Source organism: Leguminivora glycinivorella, chromosome 14 (genome assembly GCF_023078275.1).
Source record: "Leguminivora glycinivorella isolate SPB_JAAS2020 chromosome 14, LegGlyc_1.1, whole genome shotgun sequence".
Classification (NCBI taxonomy): Eukaryota; Metazoa; Arthropoda; class Insecta; order Lepidoptera; family Tortricidae; genus Leguminivora; species Leguminivora glycinivorella.
This window is the reverse complement of record NC_062984.1, coordinates 16,964,252-16,979,641: the sequence shown is the minus strand read 5'-3', so window position 1 is coordinate 16,979,641 and position 15,390 is coordinate 16,964,252. Positions and strand designations below refer to the sequence as shown.

Below are 15,390 nucleotides of genomic sequence, written 5' to 3'. Positions count from 1 at the left end.
TTCCTTTTACAAGTTACCACTGCCGAAACTACCTAAGCAACTCGAAGGCACAAACGTTAAATCCCAATTACAATAATTGAAATAGTTCCGATAAACAATAGGTACTTACATATTAATCTACCGCGAGAAGGCCATGTTATATAAAGATTTTCGCAAATTTTAGGTACCTATAAATATAAGGTTACAGTTACTGTTGTACCTTTACTCTGTCATCTAAAGAAAGTATTAAGTTCTTAGCTCCTTTCCGCATAATGACCACTACCTGGGTCCATCCAAAGTGGAATTTTGAAAAGATCTCAATTTTCATCAGTGTTACCTTTATTTGAAGTCGAGGTAGTTATCCAGCATGTCCAACTGCAAATCGTCCCAATCCGTCGGATTGAGCAGCAGAGAGCTCAAGTCGTCTTCCTGTATCAACGGAGGGGGCGCCACTGGCTCCACGATCACGTTGGCTCCGACATGATTGTCCAGCTCTATGTCAGGCAAAGGTAGACTAACAAACTCAGGCAGATGTAAGGTCACAGCATGTCCCATATCAGTGCCTAATCCGCCAACGTGTGGTATGTTCGCGACAGCTGTCCGATCTTCATTTATTTTTACCATCATTGTACTCTCGGCCTTCTTCTTCTTATGTGGCCTGTTGGAGATACGCTGGTTCCCCTTGAGGTGTCCCAGATCTAGTTTCCAAAAGCCGCCCTTACCGGGTTCTTGTTTGGAACGGGCGACTTTGACGAATACTTTGTTTAGTGACAGGTTGTGCCTTATTGAGTTCTGGAAAAAGAGAAAAATGGTTTTAAATAGACACGTGGCCCAAGAACTTAATATTAATAACATAAAGACACTAAGAGTCAAACATATCTCTTTTTATTTTTAATCGTGTTATGTAATTCCTTCAAAAGTGTCATTTCAATTACTTACTTAGTGTCTTATCGATGCGACATATTATAAGCATTGCCCGAATCGGCCAGTCAACTCAGGAAAAAACATTAGCACAAAAATAGAAGCGTAATAAATACACTCCTTTTTGCTGTTTAGTTAACACAGCAAAAGGGAGTGTACAAGTTTCTAATGCGTTGGCAACCCGCATGTGACACTCCTTGAGTTGCAGGCGTCCATAGGTTACGGTCCGCCTGAAGGAAAGCGGTCACTTCCTTCAGGCGGACCGTATGCTTGTTACCCACCGACGTAGTATAAAAAAAAAATTAAGTACTTTAATCATATCATATCCTTTCGATATTTGGGATGGGAACTCCCATATCTCATCGGCCACTCGAAATAAAATCCACGCTGACACACTGCCTGATATTACCAATTAGGTATGCGTAATCTAATCGCATGCCGATTTAACGTTTATTAAATAGGGGCTCCCGGTCAGATAACACACAGGGATAGTTTCAACAGTACTTATCTAACTTGGAGCTACGAAATTTCCTAATAAATAGTTATTAGTTTTAGGAAGCATAGTTGTTTAATTCTTCTTAGCAATTTGATAGTCACGTGTACCTACTCGGGCACAGTATAATAAAGAGTACTATTGTACAGTATGGCCACCCCCGCTCCCCGCTGAAAGTGCCGCCCACCCGATTACCTCACAGTTACCGCCTGTCAAAAACGCGAATAGTCGACCTGTCATATTTCACTCATACAAGCATAATACGCGTTCACCTACACGAGCATAGACTGTGTGCTATTAGGAACGCGCCTCTTTCATATATTTTATCGCCAGTGTCCGAGGTGTGACTCGGGCACGAAAATATTACAAAATTAATTTTTCGTAAACCGCTGTAGAGGTTGCAACTGTTGCAAGCCACGAGGGTTACACGAGGGAAACAGCATTTTTCATCACACCAACCCGTTGTTATGGGAACAGCGTTCTTGTTTACCTACCCCTCGTGCTAATGCTGAGTCCCGGAGAAGTGATAGATTACCTATAGGTATTTTATAAAATGCCCAATTTTAAATCCATGTTCCTTTCTAACGATACCCCACCTAGTCACTTGAAATTTACAGATTGCCTCCTTTTTATTTTGGCCATTTTCTATCATTAAAATTTATAAATTTATAAAAAATACTTTCAATCTGTAGAGGTTAACAATGTTCATAACTATTCCAAATTACATATCGATAGCATAAGTAGTTCTCGAGATATTATGTAATGTGACATACAGACAGACAGACGGACAGAGCGGCGCCATAAGGGTTTCTTTTGTACCTTTTTGGTACGGAACCCTAAAATATATACGATTACGAGTATAATTATGTATAATTTAAAGATAGGTATATGTAGAGGTATAATTTCATATTTGACATTATAGCGGTTATTCATCACCATCGTGAGTTAAGTTAACTGTAATAAAACTCGACGAATTAGGTGTTTTGCGGTAGTCGGTCAGTAAGTCAGTATACCTAGAGCAGTAGGGGGAAATTACTCAGTTTTGAGAAATCCACTAAGGGCCGGTTGCATCAAACCGTCTGTCACCGTTGGCAACATCTGTTTATAGGATGTCCGGGATCTATACAATAAACACGGAATAAGGTGCTCGCGAGGAACCCATATAACTTTAACGGCATATTCTTGGTCACATTTTAAGACTAAAATGTCATATAAACTTTTCTAGATTTCGTCTAAATTCAGAGTTATTGCCAATTAAAAAAAAAACATTTCGGTATTGTTACTCAGTAGAAAAGGTCTTCTTAAGAGGGGGTAGAGCAGGGAGAATTTTCAGAATCTGTCAAATTACCCCATTACACACTTAAGCGTTCGTTAAATTTTATAGTATGGGAAGCTCCATAGTCGTCTGCTGCGTGATTAATGTGTCTGTCAAATGTGGTAGATGCAACTGGCCCTTAGGTTCATTAATATTCCGAACTTTCTATGACCTTTTATATTTTTTTCACCATCCCCACTGGCAAAGGCTCTCTTTGCTATTCGAAAACAGATAGAAAAATTGCATTTTATCCACAAGAGTGCAAAGTAATTTCATACAAATTTTAACTTGATGTCTAAGCGGGCTGGTAGATTTTACTTATAAATGATGATCTTGAGTCATAAATATTAAATTCATTGAAGGATTTGATTTGATTTCATGTTTTCTAGTCAATATTTTATGTTTCACACGGTGGCAAAGTTTGTTTAACCTTCGTGCCTTGAAACCCTCGCAACGCTCAAGATTCCACTTTTTAAACCACTCGCTACGCTCGCGGGTCTATATGGAATTTTTCGCTTACTCGGGTATCAATATTGGCACGTGCGGTTAAACAACTACTTTGCCCCCTTGTAAAACAAATAACTATTATTGGAGGAACATTTCTAAGCATTATACGGAACAAATGATGATGAGACGCGGCCATCTAGAAATAGATGGCCATTGACAGGTCATAAAATTACTTAAAGGCTGATAGTATTGATTAATTTGATGCAATTTCCTAGTAATATAATCGGTACCTATTATGAAATACTACAGATTTATAACTAAATTAAATATAGCCACTCGAGTCGATGCATACACAGTATAAGGTACCTACAACTAACAATATATAGCGGTAACGGTAACTTTAGGGTAGTTGAACTGCTATTTGGTTTGTTAAGGGAAGTGCTTGTACCTAACGCATATAAATAATTAATGGGTGTGATTGAGTTCAAAAAGAAAACACGAGGGTGCGCGTTAGTTTTCAGGGAATGCAAGTTCTCAGTTAGCGGTTCTACTAGTTCAAGTTAACCCCACTCACCTGCCAAGTAGGATCAGCATTCCTATAGTATTTAAAGTTCTCCTTTATCCACGAGTATATGGCCGACAGCGTCATCTTATCATCGTTGTACCGCATGGCCATGCAAATGAGTGTACTGTACGAGTAAGGAGGTTTCTTCTCGCTATTTCTCTGATATTCCTCCCTATTCTCCATAAAATCCCTTTGACACTTTGCTATAGTCTGGTGAAACTTCTGCAGTCTTGTCGTCTGCGGTGACTTAATTGGAGGACTGGGTGAGACTGGCGGTATCGGGAACTGTGGAATCGCCATGATATTCGTAATGTTCTGCAGCCATGTTAAATTAGTCAAATCTGTTTCTTGCTCATCATCAACTACTAATTTCTCCTTCTTTATTTGCACTTCCTTCTTAACTTGTACTTCCTTCTCCTTCTTTACTTGTACTTCCTTCTCCTTCTTTATTTGTACTTCAGGAACTTTAACTGGTTCAAAATCATAGTTTTGCGCGTAGGTTTCTGGTTGTTCGTAAACGTATTCTATTTCCACGGTGTGCGAGGACTCGGGGACGGTGTGGTCGACGGAGAAGTAGCCGCACTGGTCCCCGGCCTCCCCGTACAGCTGCAAGACAGAAGTGTCTAGCATCTCACCCGACGCCGGCGAAAGACCCGAGGTTATGTGCATGGTTGCTTCACATCACTGGAACAGCAAAAACCGATGAGTCATTGTCGATGAATCATAGACGACATTAATAAGTAATTCTTTCCAATGTTAGCTTTGTACGACGGCCCGTAGTACTAGGAAATACGAAAACAACTGCTGCGCCACCAAATTAATTAATATGTCTTAATAAATTGAATTCTAAAGTGCTTGCGTTGAAATGAAAAACTATTTTGGTAAAAATCGCGTAAAACTGGTTGCACTTCGTAAATAGAGTTGAAAGGATCACGTTTGTCGCAACTGTCGTTTTTGAAAACCGAACGAACCGTTAGAATTTTTGAATTTAGAATGATTTGCTGGGCAGTGGTAATGGTGGTATAACCTGCCAGTGCGTGGTGGTCAGCGGATCGATACGTGACGTGGAGGCGGTCAGCGCACGTTCGCGCGGCCGGCGGCGCGGTGGATTGTGGTGGTAGTATGGGCAGGTGCGCTCCCCCATTGTACCGCGAACAGGTGTTCGTACGATCGATATTTTTCCGCTTTGAAGAACGAGGGTGTAAGGGTGATTCTATGAACTCGGCAGCTTCCACTTTTTGATGCATCGGAATCTCTCATTGTTGGTCGAACATCGACTTGTTTAGAACCTTTCTTTTTTTTAATTCAGCGAGTCGTCTCTACTTGAAGTGAACTTGAAGCTTTTTTAGATATGGAATAGGCTCGCTGTAAATACTCGAACCTGCGACCTTCTGCTTTGCCGGAGCAGTCGCTATGACCAACTTAGCTCCTGTTCCGACAAAGCAGTAGGTTGCAGGTTCGAGTCCTGCCGGATATGTAAATTTTTCCACTATCCTTAGATTTAAAAACCGAGAACTAAATGTTTACCCACCTGCGTACACACTGGTATTAAAAAACTTGGTTTGCTATTAAGTCTGTAGACGTTCCCCGGCGGCGCCCGCATAAGGCACAATTTGTCACCACTCACGGCTATCGTCTTATCACCGAGACTGCGGGCTTCCTCCAATGGTTCATGGTTCACCTACGCATAATGCGAGCCTTTTAGCGCAGAAGTTGTTTGATAATGCCGTATCGGGGTGGTTATTGCTACGGTAGCGTTGTTCGCATTTTTCCGTAGTGAGGTGAGAAATAAGGAATAATGGATGAAAAATTGGAAGTGGAAATCGGATGGGATCCGCCTAATCCATTCTTACTGATCTGGCTTAGCAACCCACAGTGGCCTCCGACAGTAGACTTCGCCATCTCATCCGCTCCTATCCTGTGCGATCTGGGGGCCGATTTTTGAGTCTCACTGTCACTACCGGTTGAAAACGGTGAATTGCCTATTATTTTCAGTGACAATTTTCTGAATTCGAACGCCGTGAGACTCAAAAGTCGGCCCCCTGATGCCATTCAGTCGCTCGTAGACCAGGTCCCACAGATCTTTCTGGACTTTGTGACCCAGTCGATTGTCACAGGAAAGCTCCTAATTCTAGTTTTATCTCTATCGTATCTCAAAGTAATTTTAATTATCGTATCAGCACTGAACGCGTGCGGGTCAAATATACAGGTCTAAAAACTAACGCCAAAACGAAAATGGGTGATAGGACATCTCATTAGCTATCACATTATGCGAATTTGACTTTAATGAAAATGTCATGGCTTTCGAGATATTCGCCCTTTTTTTACTTTTTTCTTTACGTTTTATAAATTATACAGCCAATATCTCAAATACCTCTCTTTATGTACCATTACTGGCTCAATCATAAATCTTAATTCAAAAATCAGCGAACTTTGTTGGGCAACTGAAGTCTCCAAGAAAACTCATATACTTACTTACCTACTGATTTTTAACTTCACATTTTCTCGGAATCCAAATGGTGTGAAATTAGGTCCACTCTATTAAAGTGCTATAAAGCACTCAACATCGTCGGCCAGCATGTTTCTCAGAGTAAACAAGGTCTTGACGTCAAGGGTTGAATGCACTCGTTGGGGGAAGTAGGCAGTGGTAACGGGGTCGTCGACTCGTCCTGTCCGCGAACTGAAAATGCCCTTAATTTATATGTGATTCGGCTGGCAGTTTTCTTTGTCCGTGTGAAAGAAAAGGTTTCTTTGTCTGAGACTACATACCTGCTTTACATTCTTACTATTACTACTTACGAGGGCTGTTCCGAAAGTTTTTAACTGCTCCGGTTGTATGCGATTTGTATTTTGCTTAGTGATGTGCCCACGGAACGTTTCCAAAATTCTGAAATTTTCACATAGGAAAACTTCGGAAACTTTCCATACTTTTGTATGGACAATTGTATGGATGAAAACTTTCCATTTCAATAATTTAAATTCCCTTCGTGAGTGATTTTTCGTGAAAGTTTCGTGAATTTTTCAAGAAATTTAAGATTTTTTTGGAAAGTTTCCGCAACTTGCAAATCATTAATTTTGCTTATACTGTTTTGACGGATTATTCATTATAGACTAAGGTGATGTAGATTTGGGTTTGGAAAGAGATTAGTTTATTTTTTATATTTGTTTAACTAGAACGCGTCGACGCCTAACCAACGCGAACATTTATGATCAATTCTTCAGACTCTTTATCGTACTGTGATTTATAACATTAGTTTTCATTGCAAGAGTTATTATATTTATAGGTGGTACTAATTGATAAACTTTACTGTTTATTTACGTATAATTGCGCTTGATTACGTTAATATAATACTTAGTTACTTAGTGGATGGTGACAAATGAGCCATGTCCTAAAACCATGAATATCAGATGTTTCAAATTAGTACGTAAGTACATCAAATAAACCCTAAGTACGTCCAGTAATTCATGTATGGAAAATAGCAAAAAGACGCAATTGAACAATCCCGGGGGGATCCAGGCACGTTATACAACTATTTGAATACCAAATTCGATAAATTATAGAAAAAAAATCGTTCTTTTTTCTAAGAAGTCAGAAATTCTATACAAAACAACTATTAGTAAAAAAATATAATAATTTATAAACTGAAATAGATATCATACACGAAAGAAAAATCGACAAGGCCCACTGGTGGCCAGCGGGCGGGTGGTCTAGTGGTAATGACTTTAGTCGCGTAAGCTGAAGACCCGGTTCGACTCCCGGCTCTGCCACCAGTGGGCCTTGTCGTTTTTTCTTTCGTGTATGATAGCTATTTCAGTTTATAATTTATATATAGTAGTGTGACTACTTGAAAAACAACAATTCAAAAAATATTCAATAAAATAATTTGATTTGTTCCATAGTTGTATTTAATTATTCGCATTAACCTCATAATTTTTTTTGGCTATGATCTGTATTGAAATATCTCACAGAATAGTATAACATTTATTCAAATAGCATGAGTAGAGCCTGAGAAGCTAACAACATTCGGAACAACCCTCGTACTTATATATGGTACCTACGATTAACACGCACAACGCACATGGTGGTAATTTTAAAGACCTTAGAAATCAAGGCGATTACTTATTAAAAATAAAAGTTTATTGTCATAGTTGTAGTTGGTGTGTAGGTTTTTATAATTTATGTTTGTCCAATTGTCCATATAGGTAGGTAGGATGATAGGGTAATTTTTTCACAAAACGATAATCAGATATCAATAATCAAGTAAAGTATTGCATATTTTTATCCATATGTCCTCATAAACTACACATGCCTTATTAGATACTTGGTCGTATCATTGAAGGAGACGTGCATAAGTGCAATTCACGGGGAGCATATTGTCAATAATCGGGCCTGGCGCGGGCGGCACCGTTCCGCTCTCCGCGCAAGGGGAACTATGACAGGTGATATTCTGATCGAAAGGAGCTGAACGGTCGTATGAATTAGTATTATTTAACTGTTGATAAGGATAACCGCCAGAGACGAATGAAAGAGTCTTTATTCTTGTGTTTTAAAGAGGAGACGCTCATACTCGTATTAGTATCCTAAGTGTACCTTACCTAATTCAAGGGGAACCATATTGTCAACGTTTTCGAGTCTGGCGCGGGCCATACTGTTCCGCTTGCCACGCAAGGGTGGAAAGAGCGGGAACTGTATGACAGCAGCTGATCGCAAAGGTGCCGAATCGTCATATGCACCGTTGAAATTTACACTTTGTACCTTTTTTTGATGAAATGGGAATGCAGCATTTACGCACGGTGTGTAGGACTCGCCAAGCCTTTCCCCTCTGAAAGAAGGAACTTGGCCTGAGCCACTAAACCTACATTTTTTACTTAAACTCAGCTAATTTGTTCATAGTTGTGAATTGTGCGACGAACTCACGAGGTCATGTTTCACTGGCTCTCCAATTGTTCGACTCGCGAATGAAGTATAATATACTGGGACGGTAAAAAAGCGGGAAAAATTTGACAACCTACGACCATACTGCAATTGGAGGGATGTTTACGAAGTCAACAATTGACTAGGTACTGTACTCACCGGTTGGCAAGTTATAAGGGGAGATTTTCAATATGTTTAAAGTGTCTACTTTTATTTATTGTTTACCTAAGTATTTTATCGTTCCTGAGTTGATTTCATTTGTAGGTAGTTTTTAAGCAAAGTTTCCTACACATTTAAATGGAAATAAGCGGTCTCTCTTTAAATCCCGTTACCCTCTGCTAGGGTGTAGGGCTCGAAACATATTTCCCCATTTACTCGGGTCTTGGACAGTTTGGGTAACCTCCTCCCAACCCTATCCCTAACACCCAGAGCTCTTGCTGAACAGACCGACGCCAAGTCTACTTAAGGCGGCAATGGTTTCCGCTTGCAAATAAGCGGTACTATAGGTACCTTACACGTGTACAGTTAGTCGAGTTTACAAGTACCTACCTATACTAGTAGTAGCGCAAGTGGACTAGGTTGGAAGGATTTGGAAGTAGTCACCCGGGATCGTGAAAAGTGGAAGATTCTTCTAAGAGCCCTTCGTCCCTAGTGAGGGATAACAGGATCACATCATCATCATCATACTAGTATTGAGGACTCGGCGATTAAAAGTATTGAAACTTTGAAACTAAAAAAAAATATCAAAGCATCAACGATCGTCCGAAATTTATCATACGGCACCGGTTTCATTAAGTTGATTAATTGATTACTCAGGCTGTAACTATTTCAGATACATAATAATCTTTACAATCAATAATAAGTAGAACCAATTACTAATAAAGCAGTATATTGCTTCCATTAAGCTATAAAACCATCGTGTATTAAGCTCTTCTCCCGAACGATCCAGTTACCTTTATAGGCACCAGTTGCTGAGGTGCAGGTATAACTTCCTAAAAGCTATGTCACTTGTTATCAGTTTGCCCATGTACATTTATTGAAAATATATTAAAAAAAATAGACGGTACAGTACCTAGGTAGATTTTTAGCGCCACATAAGTTAGGGGTTAATCTAAGTTCAAAGTTCAAAGTTTTTATTGTATATAAGAATCAGGTTACATTGCAGGTCGAAATATACAATTATACATTCAGTTACACTGAGACTTTACCTTTTCAGGCATATATACATTTATATCTAAACTTACATATAAACATTATTATGATCCGTTCCATTCCGTTCCATTATTATGATCTAATGATCCGTTCAGATCCTTTAAGTTTCAAGTTAAAAAATAACTATGTTTTAACCATTGGATCGTGAAATAGCTAATTTAACCCACCGTTACAGAACCAAATAAATAACCTATCGTCTACTGCCATTACTGCCAAACACTTTTGATGGACACATGTCGTACCACCTGCCGCGCTACTCTAGCGGATCATTGGGGTAGCAATTTGTATTGTTTTATTGGCTAGAGGGGATTGGTGATGTTTGCCCACTTTAGGGGTACACACTTAAGGGTGATTTTCGTCCCCTAGTTTTTATACTACTTGATGTAACTTATCAAACGGTTTATTACGGTAAGGTGCACGTTTGATTTTTTAATTTCGGTATACTAGAGGAATACCTGCAGAATAGTATGTACATTGTGTATTAAGGGCCGAAAGTGAAGGATTATGAACGAGAATTCGGCGTCGGGCTTATAACTCGAGTTTGTTAGTATATTGTGCAACAAGGGAGGTAATGGTTCTTGGCCTGAAGTATTGTACGGATTAATTTTTAAAACTAAATCCATTACTATGATAAAAAGTTTGACGGCTGCCACGTTTGACACGAAAAATGTTTTAACATATTTAAGAATTATTTTAATTTGGAAATAATGAAGAAATTCATTTCAGAATCAGGAAACTGTGCTCAGCAAATTATCAGTGATACGAGTGAACAGTTTTACCTATCTACGTAATATGGAAATATCATTTTACCTTTGACCTACAAGACGCCGTACGCCGTCTCTAGTTTTTCGTTTTGCTGGTTCACGCCTGTGATATAGCTCGAGAGCCTGGGCCTGTTTACCTAGCGCGCTGCGCTCGGGCTCCGACAACGACGACAAAAGCCTCCGTCGCCGCCGCAGATCGCGTCGGCCTACCAGTTTGCAGTATCGTGTCGTGATAGACATTTATACGTGTGAAGTTGTGCTTTTACCTATGTTTCTTTGTGTGTGTTGTTAATATTGTGATGTATGTTTGTGTTTGTTAATGTATATACCTTTAGTTATATTTTTATAATGGTTAGTTATTTATAATGTCAAATCAATGAGTTCCCTTCTTGAGTCGACGTGCCCCCACTGTCTGGATTCGACGCGCTTGTTTACATCTCGAGGTCTTAAGTCGCACATTACTCGCAAACATAAAGATATTCCTCATTTTAGTTCGTTGCAGTCAGCCAGCAATGCTGTCGCCCACTTTGATGTTTCACAAACAGCCCCTACGCCGCCAGCAGGCTGCAGCCTGGATCAACTTGCCTTATTTAATAAGTCTGTCCGCGTTCTCCGCCATATCCCGAAAGGGGCAAGGAATATGGCTGCTAATAAATTATGCAGTATAATTGATAGCTGTGTTACAGTTAACGGAGTAAACCAGTGGTACGCTCTATTATCTTTCGCCTACGGGGCCTTGAGAACTCCTGAATCGGATAGCACAGGATCTCTCACCACCAAAGTTAAGGCAAACATAGATGCTTTCTCTTACTTAGCGCCCGTCGAAGTTGTGGCGGCTCACCCTTCACTTCCATTAATTAGGTTAATTGAGACCAAGGCTCACGAAGGCGATTTGAGGGGAGCTGTCAGACTACTGTGTGTGTGTGGATTGAGTGAGCACCTTCCGAAAATAAAAAAAAATATGCTGATCATTTAGTAAAAGTTCTAAAACAATTGTAAAACGAATCTCTGAATTTGTAAAAAGATAAATCAAAAGATACAGCCATTAACATGTGCTCACTCAGTTCTCACAAACTACCAACGAAAACAGTGAATATATTCATTTAACATATAATATTTATATACTAACATTTAGTAAAAAATAGGCCAACCTACCTCTATAAATATTAGATCACCTAGTGACGTATTAAATTTTTTACAAATAGTTTCTTATGCTCACTCAATCCACACACTTTTGAAAAGCCGAATTTTGATGAAAAACATAAGATTTAGACCGCTATTATATGTGTATAGTTTAGTAAAAGTGAAATGGGAATTTGTAAAATACAAAACGAACCACTAACGTGTCAGGTTTTTTTATAATAAATTTTTGTAAGTGCTCACTCAGTCCACACGTTTTGAGAAAGTTAAAAATGTAAATATCTTACGATTTGTAGCACCTAAGACACTCGAAAGTACTTCAACATTTAGTAAAAATTTTTACTAAATATCCACCATCTAATATTTTATATTCGTTGTCTGGTTTTAAAGATATTCAGACATAACTTTTTCTCATACAAATGTATCAAGTAGGGTGACCACACTATGTCGGCTCCTGATTTTCCCCACCTTCCCATTGTCATATTGAGATTGGGGAGTTTCGTTCGTTTAATTTTGATAATATTAAACTAATACCATATTAATTATCCATCTGCAAACTGTTTTTAGGTTATGTTCTTGGCCTAGTGATGATGTGTATTGTGTAATTTTTATCGACGTCAGGATAATAACCATATCGACATGCATGCATTAAAAAGGACATGAATGATAATTGGTAAGAAACAAAGAATATAATACTTCACTAGTAAGAAACCAGAACCTGGTAATCTAATCGCGCTAACAGATGAGCGTACCGGATTTGTAAGTGGGAGCGAGAAATAGTTATTCTTTTCTCGCTCCCACTTACAAATCCGGTAAACTATTATCAAAATTGAACGAAACTCCCCAATCTCAATATGACAATGGGAAGGTGGGGAAAATCAGGAGCCGACATAGTGTGGTCACCCTGCTTGATACATTTGTATGAGAAAAGTTATGTCTGAATATCTTTAAAACCAGACAACGAATATAAAATATTAGATGGTGGATATTTAGTAAAAATTTTTACTAAATGTTGAAGTACTTTCGAGTGTCTTAGGTGCTACAAATCGTAAGATATTTACATTTTTAACTTTCTCAAAACGTGTGGACTGAGTGAGCACTTACAAAAATTTATTATAAAAAAACCTGACACGTTAGTGGTTCGTTTTGTATTTTACAAATTCCCATTTCACTTTTACTAAACTATACACATATAATAGCGGTCTAAATCTTATGTTTTTTATCAAAATTCGGCTTTTCAAAAGTGTGTGGATTGAGTGAGCATAAGAAACTATTTGTAAAAAATTTAATACGTCACTAGGTGATCTAATATTTATAGAGGTAGGTTGGCCTATTTTTTACTAAATGTTAGTATATAAATATTATATGTTAAATGAATATATTCACTGTTTTCGTTGGTAGTTTGTGAGAACTGAGTGAGCACATGTTAATGGCTGTATCTTTTGATTTATCTTTTTACAAATTCAGAGATTCGTTTTACAATTGTTTTAGAACTTTTACTAAATGATCAGCATATTTTTTTTTATTTTCGGAAGGTGCTCACTCAATCCACACACACACAGACTACTTATGAGCGAGGACACAATCGCCCCTCCAGGACAAGACACCCTCTTAGCTCTGCAGTCGAAGCATCCGGAACCATCTCGACCTCTTTGTTTCCCAGCGGAACCAGATGTAAGCTCTCCAACCCTGTCAGTTAAAGTGGAGGATGTTTCGTGGGCTATAAACTCCTTTCACTGTGGAACTGCGGCGGGGTTGGATGGCATTCGCCCTGACCATTTGAAGGAGTTGACATCTGGCTCGGCTGGAGACAGTGGGGTGCGTTTGCTGGAGTCTTTGACCAAATTGTGCAATTTTTTATTGAGCGGGAAGGTACATTCTGAAGTCTGTCCGTTTTTGTACGGAGCTTCTCTCTGCGCTTTAAAGAAAAAGGAGGGGGGGTGCGCCCAATAGCTATTGGGAGCACTTTCCGGCGACTAGTCGCCAAACTTGGTTGCCGTGCTGTGAGAGAGCAGATGGCTTCTTACCTTCAGCCACATCAAGTGGGTTTTGGGGTCCCTTTGGGTTGTGAGGCGGCAATACATGCAGTTCGTACTTTTGTTTTGGATCCAGAGAATGCAGATAGTTTAATCGTTAAAGTGGATCTAAAAAACGCCTTCAACTCGGTTGAAAGGGATTCCCTCTTAAATGAAGTTAAGGAATATATACCATCTCTCTTCCCCTTCCTCTACTAGGTCTACCACTTACCATCCAACCTCTTTTATGGTTCTGATTGCATAATGTCTCAAGTAGGTGCGCAACAGGGTGACCCGCTTGGTCCCCTCACGTTCAGTCTAGCAATACAAAAAGTTATCACAGAACTCAAGTCTCCACTTAACATTTGGTACCTCGATGACGGTACCATTGGTGGTAAACCGGAAGAGGTAAAGCGAGACTTGCTTGTATTGTTACCGCGTCTTAGAGATATGGGGTTGGAAGTGAATGGGTCTAAGTGTGAGTTTTTCCCTTGTGGATCGGTTTCCTCGCCTTTTTTCGCCAACTTATCATCCGTGTTGCCTGGACTTCGGGAACTGAGCTCTAACTCTTTAAACTTACTCGGTGCTCCTATATTTTCATCTGCAGTTCCTGAGGCTCTGCGGATACGTAGGGAGATGCTTCTTCTTGCTGGCGAACGCCTCAGAGGCATCAATCCTCACGTAGCATTGGCTCTCTTGCAAAAATGTTTTGCAGTACCAAAAGTGAATTACCTTCTGCGTACGGCCCCTGTATGGATGTACCCTAGCGACATCGATTGCTTCGACGTCGCGATAAAGTCAACTATAGAGTCCATCGTCAACATTTCCATGAATGAAAACCAGTGGACACAAGCATCCCTCCCGGTTCGCTATGGGGGTCTCGGCATACGACGCATTAAGGATGTGAGCCTGCCGGCCTTTTTAGCGTCTGCCCATGGGGTTGCCGACCTTGTTGCTAACATTATACCTAAAAATGGCGACAGGGTGTGCATACCACATGTGGCGGACGCTATTAAGGCTTGGTTGTGTATTAACACTGGAGCGACGGTGCCGGAGAACCCTAACGTTCAGCGTCCTTGGGATGACACCCGCTCTAAAGCTGTAATTGACAATCTCATCACGAGTGCCGCCGGCGTTGACCGTGCGCGGCTTTTGGCAGTGTCTCAGCCCGAGTCAGGAGCATGGCTGCATGCGTTGCCATCTCCTCAACTGGGTACACTGCTCGACGGTGACTCGCTGCGTGTGGCCGTCGCTCTCCGCCTGGGCTGCGATGTTTGCCAACCACACACATGCATCTGCGGCTCTATGGTGGGAGCTGACGGCCACCACGCTCTGAGTTGCCGTCGCTGCGCAGGAAGACATCCGCGACATTTTGCCCTCAATGAAACCATCCAGAGAGCCCTAAGGTCGGCTGGTGTCCCTTCGGTACTTGAGCCACCAGGACTTAGCCGCACTGATGGTAAACGTCCTGATGGCCTGACTTTAGTACCATGGGAACGGGGGCGGTGTTTGGTATGGGACGCTACGTGTGTCAGTACCTTCGCTGCCTCCCACATCGCCCGCACCTCGCACGCGGCCGGAGCAGCGGCTCAATCGCAAGCGGGCTTGAAACGCCTGAAATATC

The 15,390-nt window shown here is 40.4% G+C and overlaps 1 protein-coding gene across 1 annotated transcript; it reads right to left on the bottom strand.

Annotated features, from left to right (window-relative positions):
* Window positions 1–109: 109 nt before the first annotated feature.
* LOC125233667 (forkhead box protein I1c-like) lies at window positions 110–4,389 on the bottom strand. Its single transcript, XM_048139742.1, has 3 exons — window positions 4,147–4,389; window positions 3,730–4,095; window positions 110–771 (listed from the first exon to the last, which is right to left on the bottom strand). The coding sequence occupies exons 1-3, from the start codon at window positions 4,387–4,389 to the stop codon at window positions 319–321; spliced, it is 1,062 nt and encodes a 353-aa protein (XP_047995699.1). The 3' UTR covers window positions 110–318.
* Window positions 4,390–15,390: the final 11,001 nt, after the last annotated feature.

What these genes read in the sequence shown, in the direction of transcription:
- LOC125233667 (XM_048139742.1), bottom strand. Translation starts at nt 4,389, where the DNA reads ATGCACATAACCTCGGGTCTTTCGCCGGCGTCGGGTGAGATGCTAGAC. An exon ending in AGAAGGAGAAGGAAGTACAA is followed by an intron (nt 4,096 to 4,146) that starts GTAAAGAAGGAG and finishes CAAATAAAGAAG; the next exon opens with GAGAAATTAGTAGTTGATGA. An exon ending in ATGCTGATCCTACTTGGCAG is followed by an intron (nt 772 to 3,729) that starts GTGAGTGGGGTT and finishes CTCTTTTTCCAG; the next exon opens with AACTCAATAAGGCACAACCT.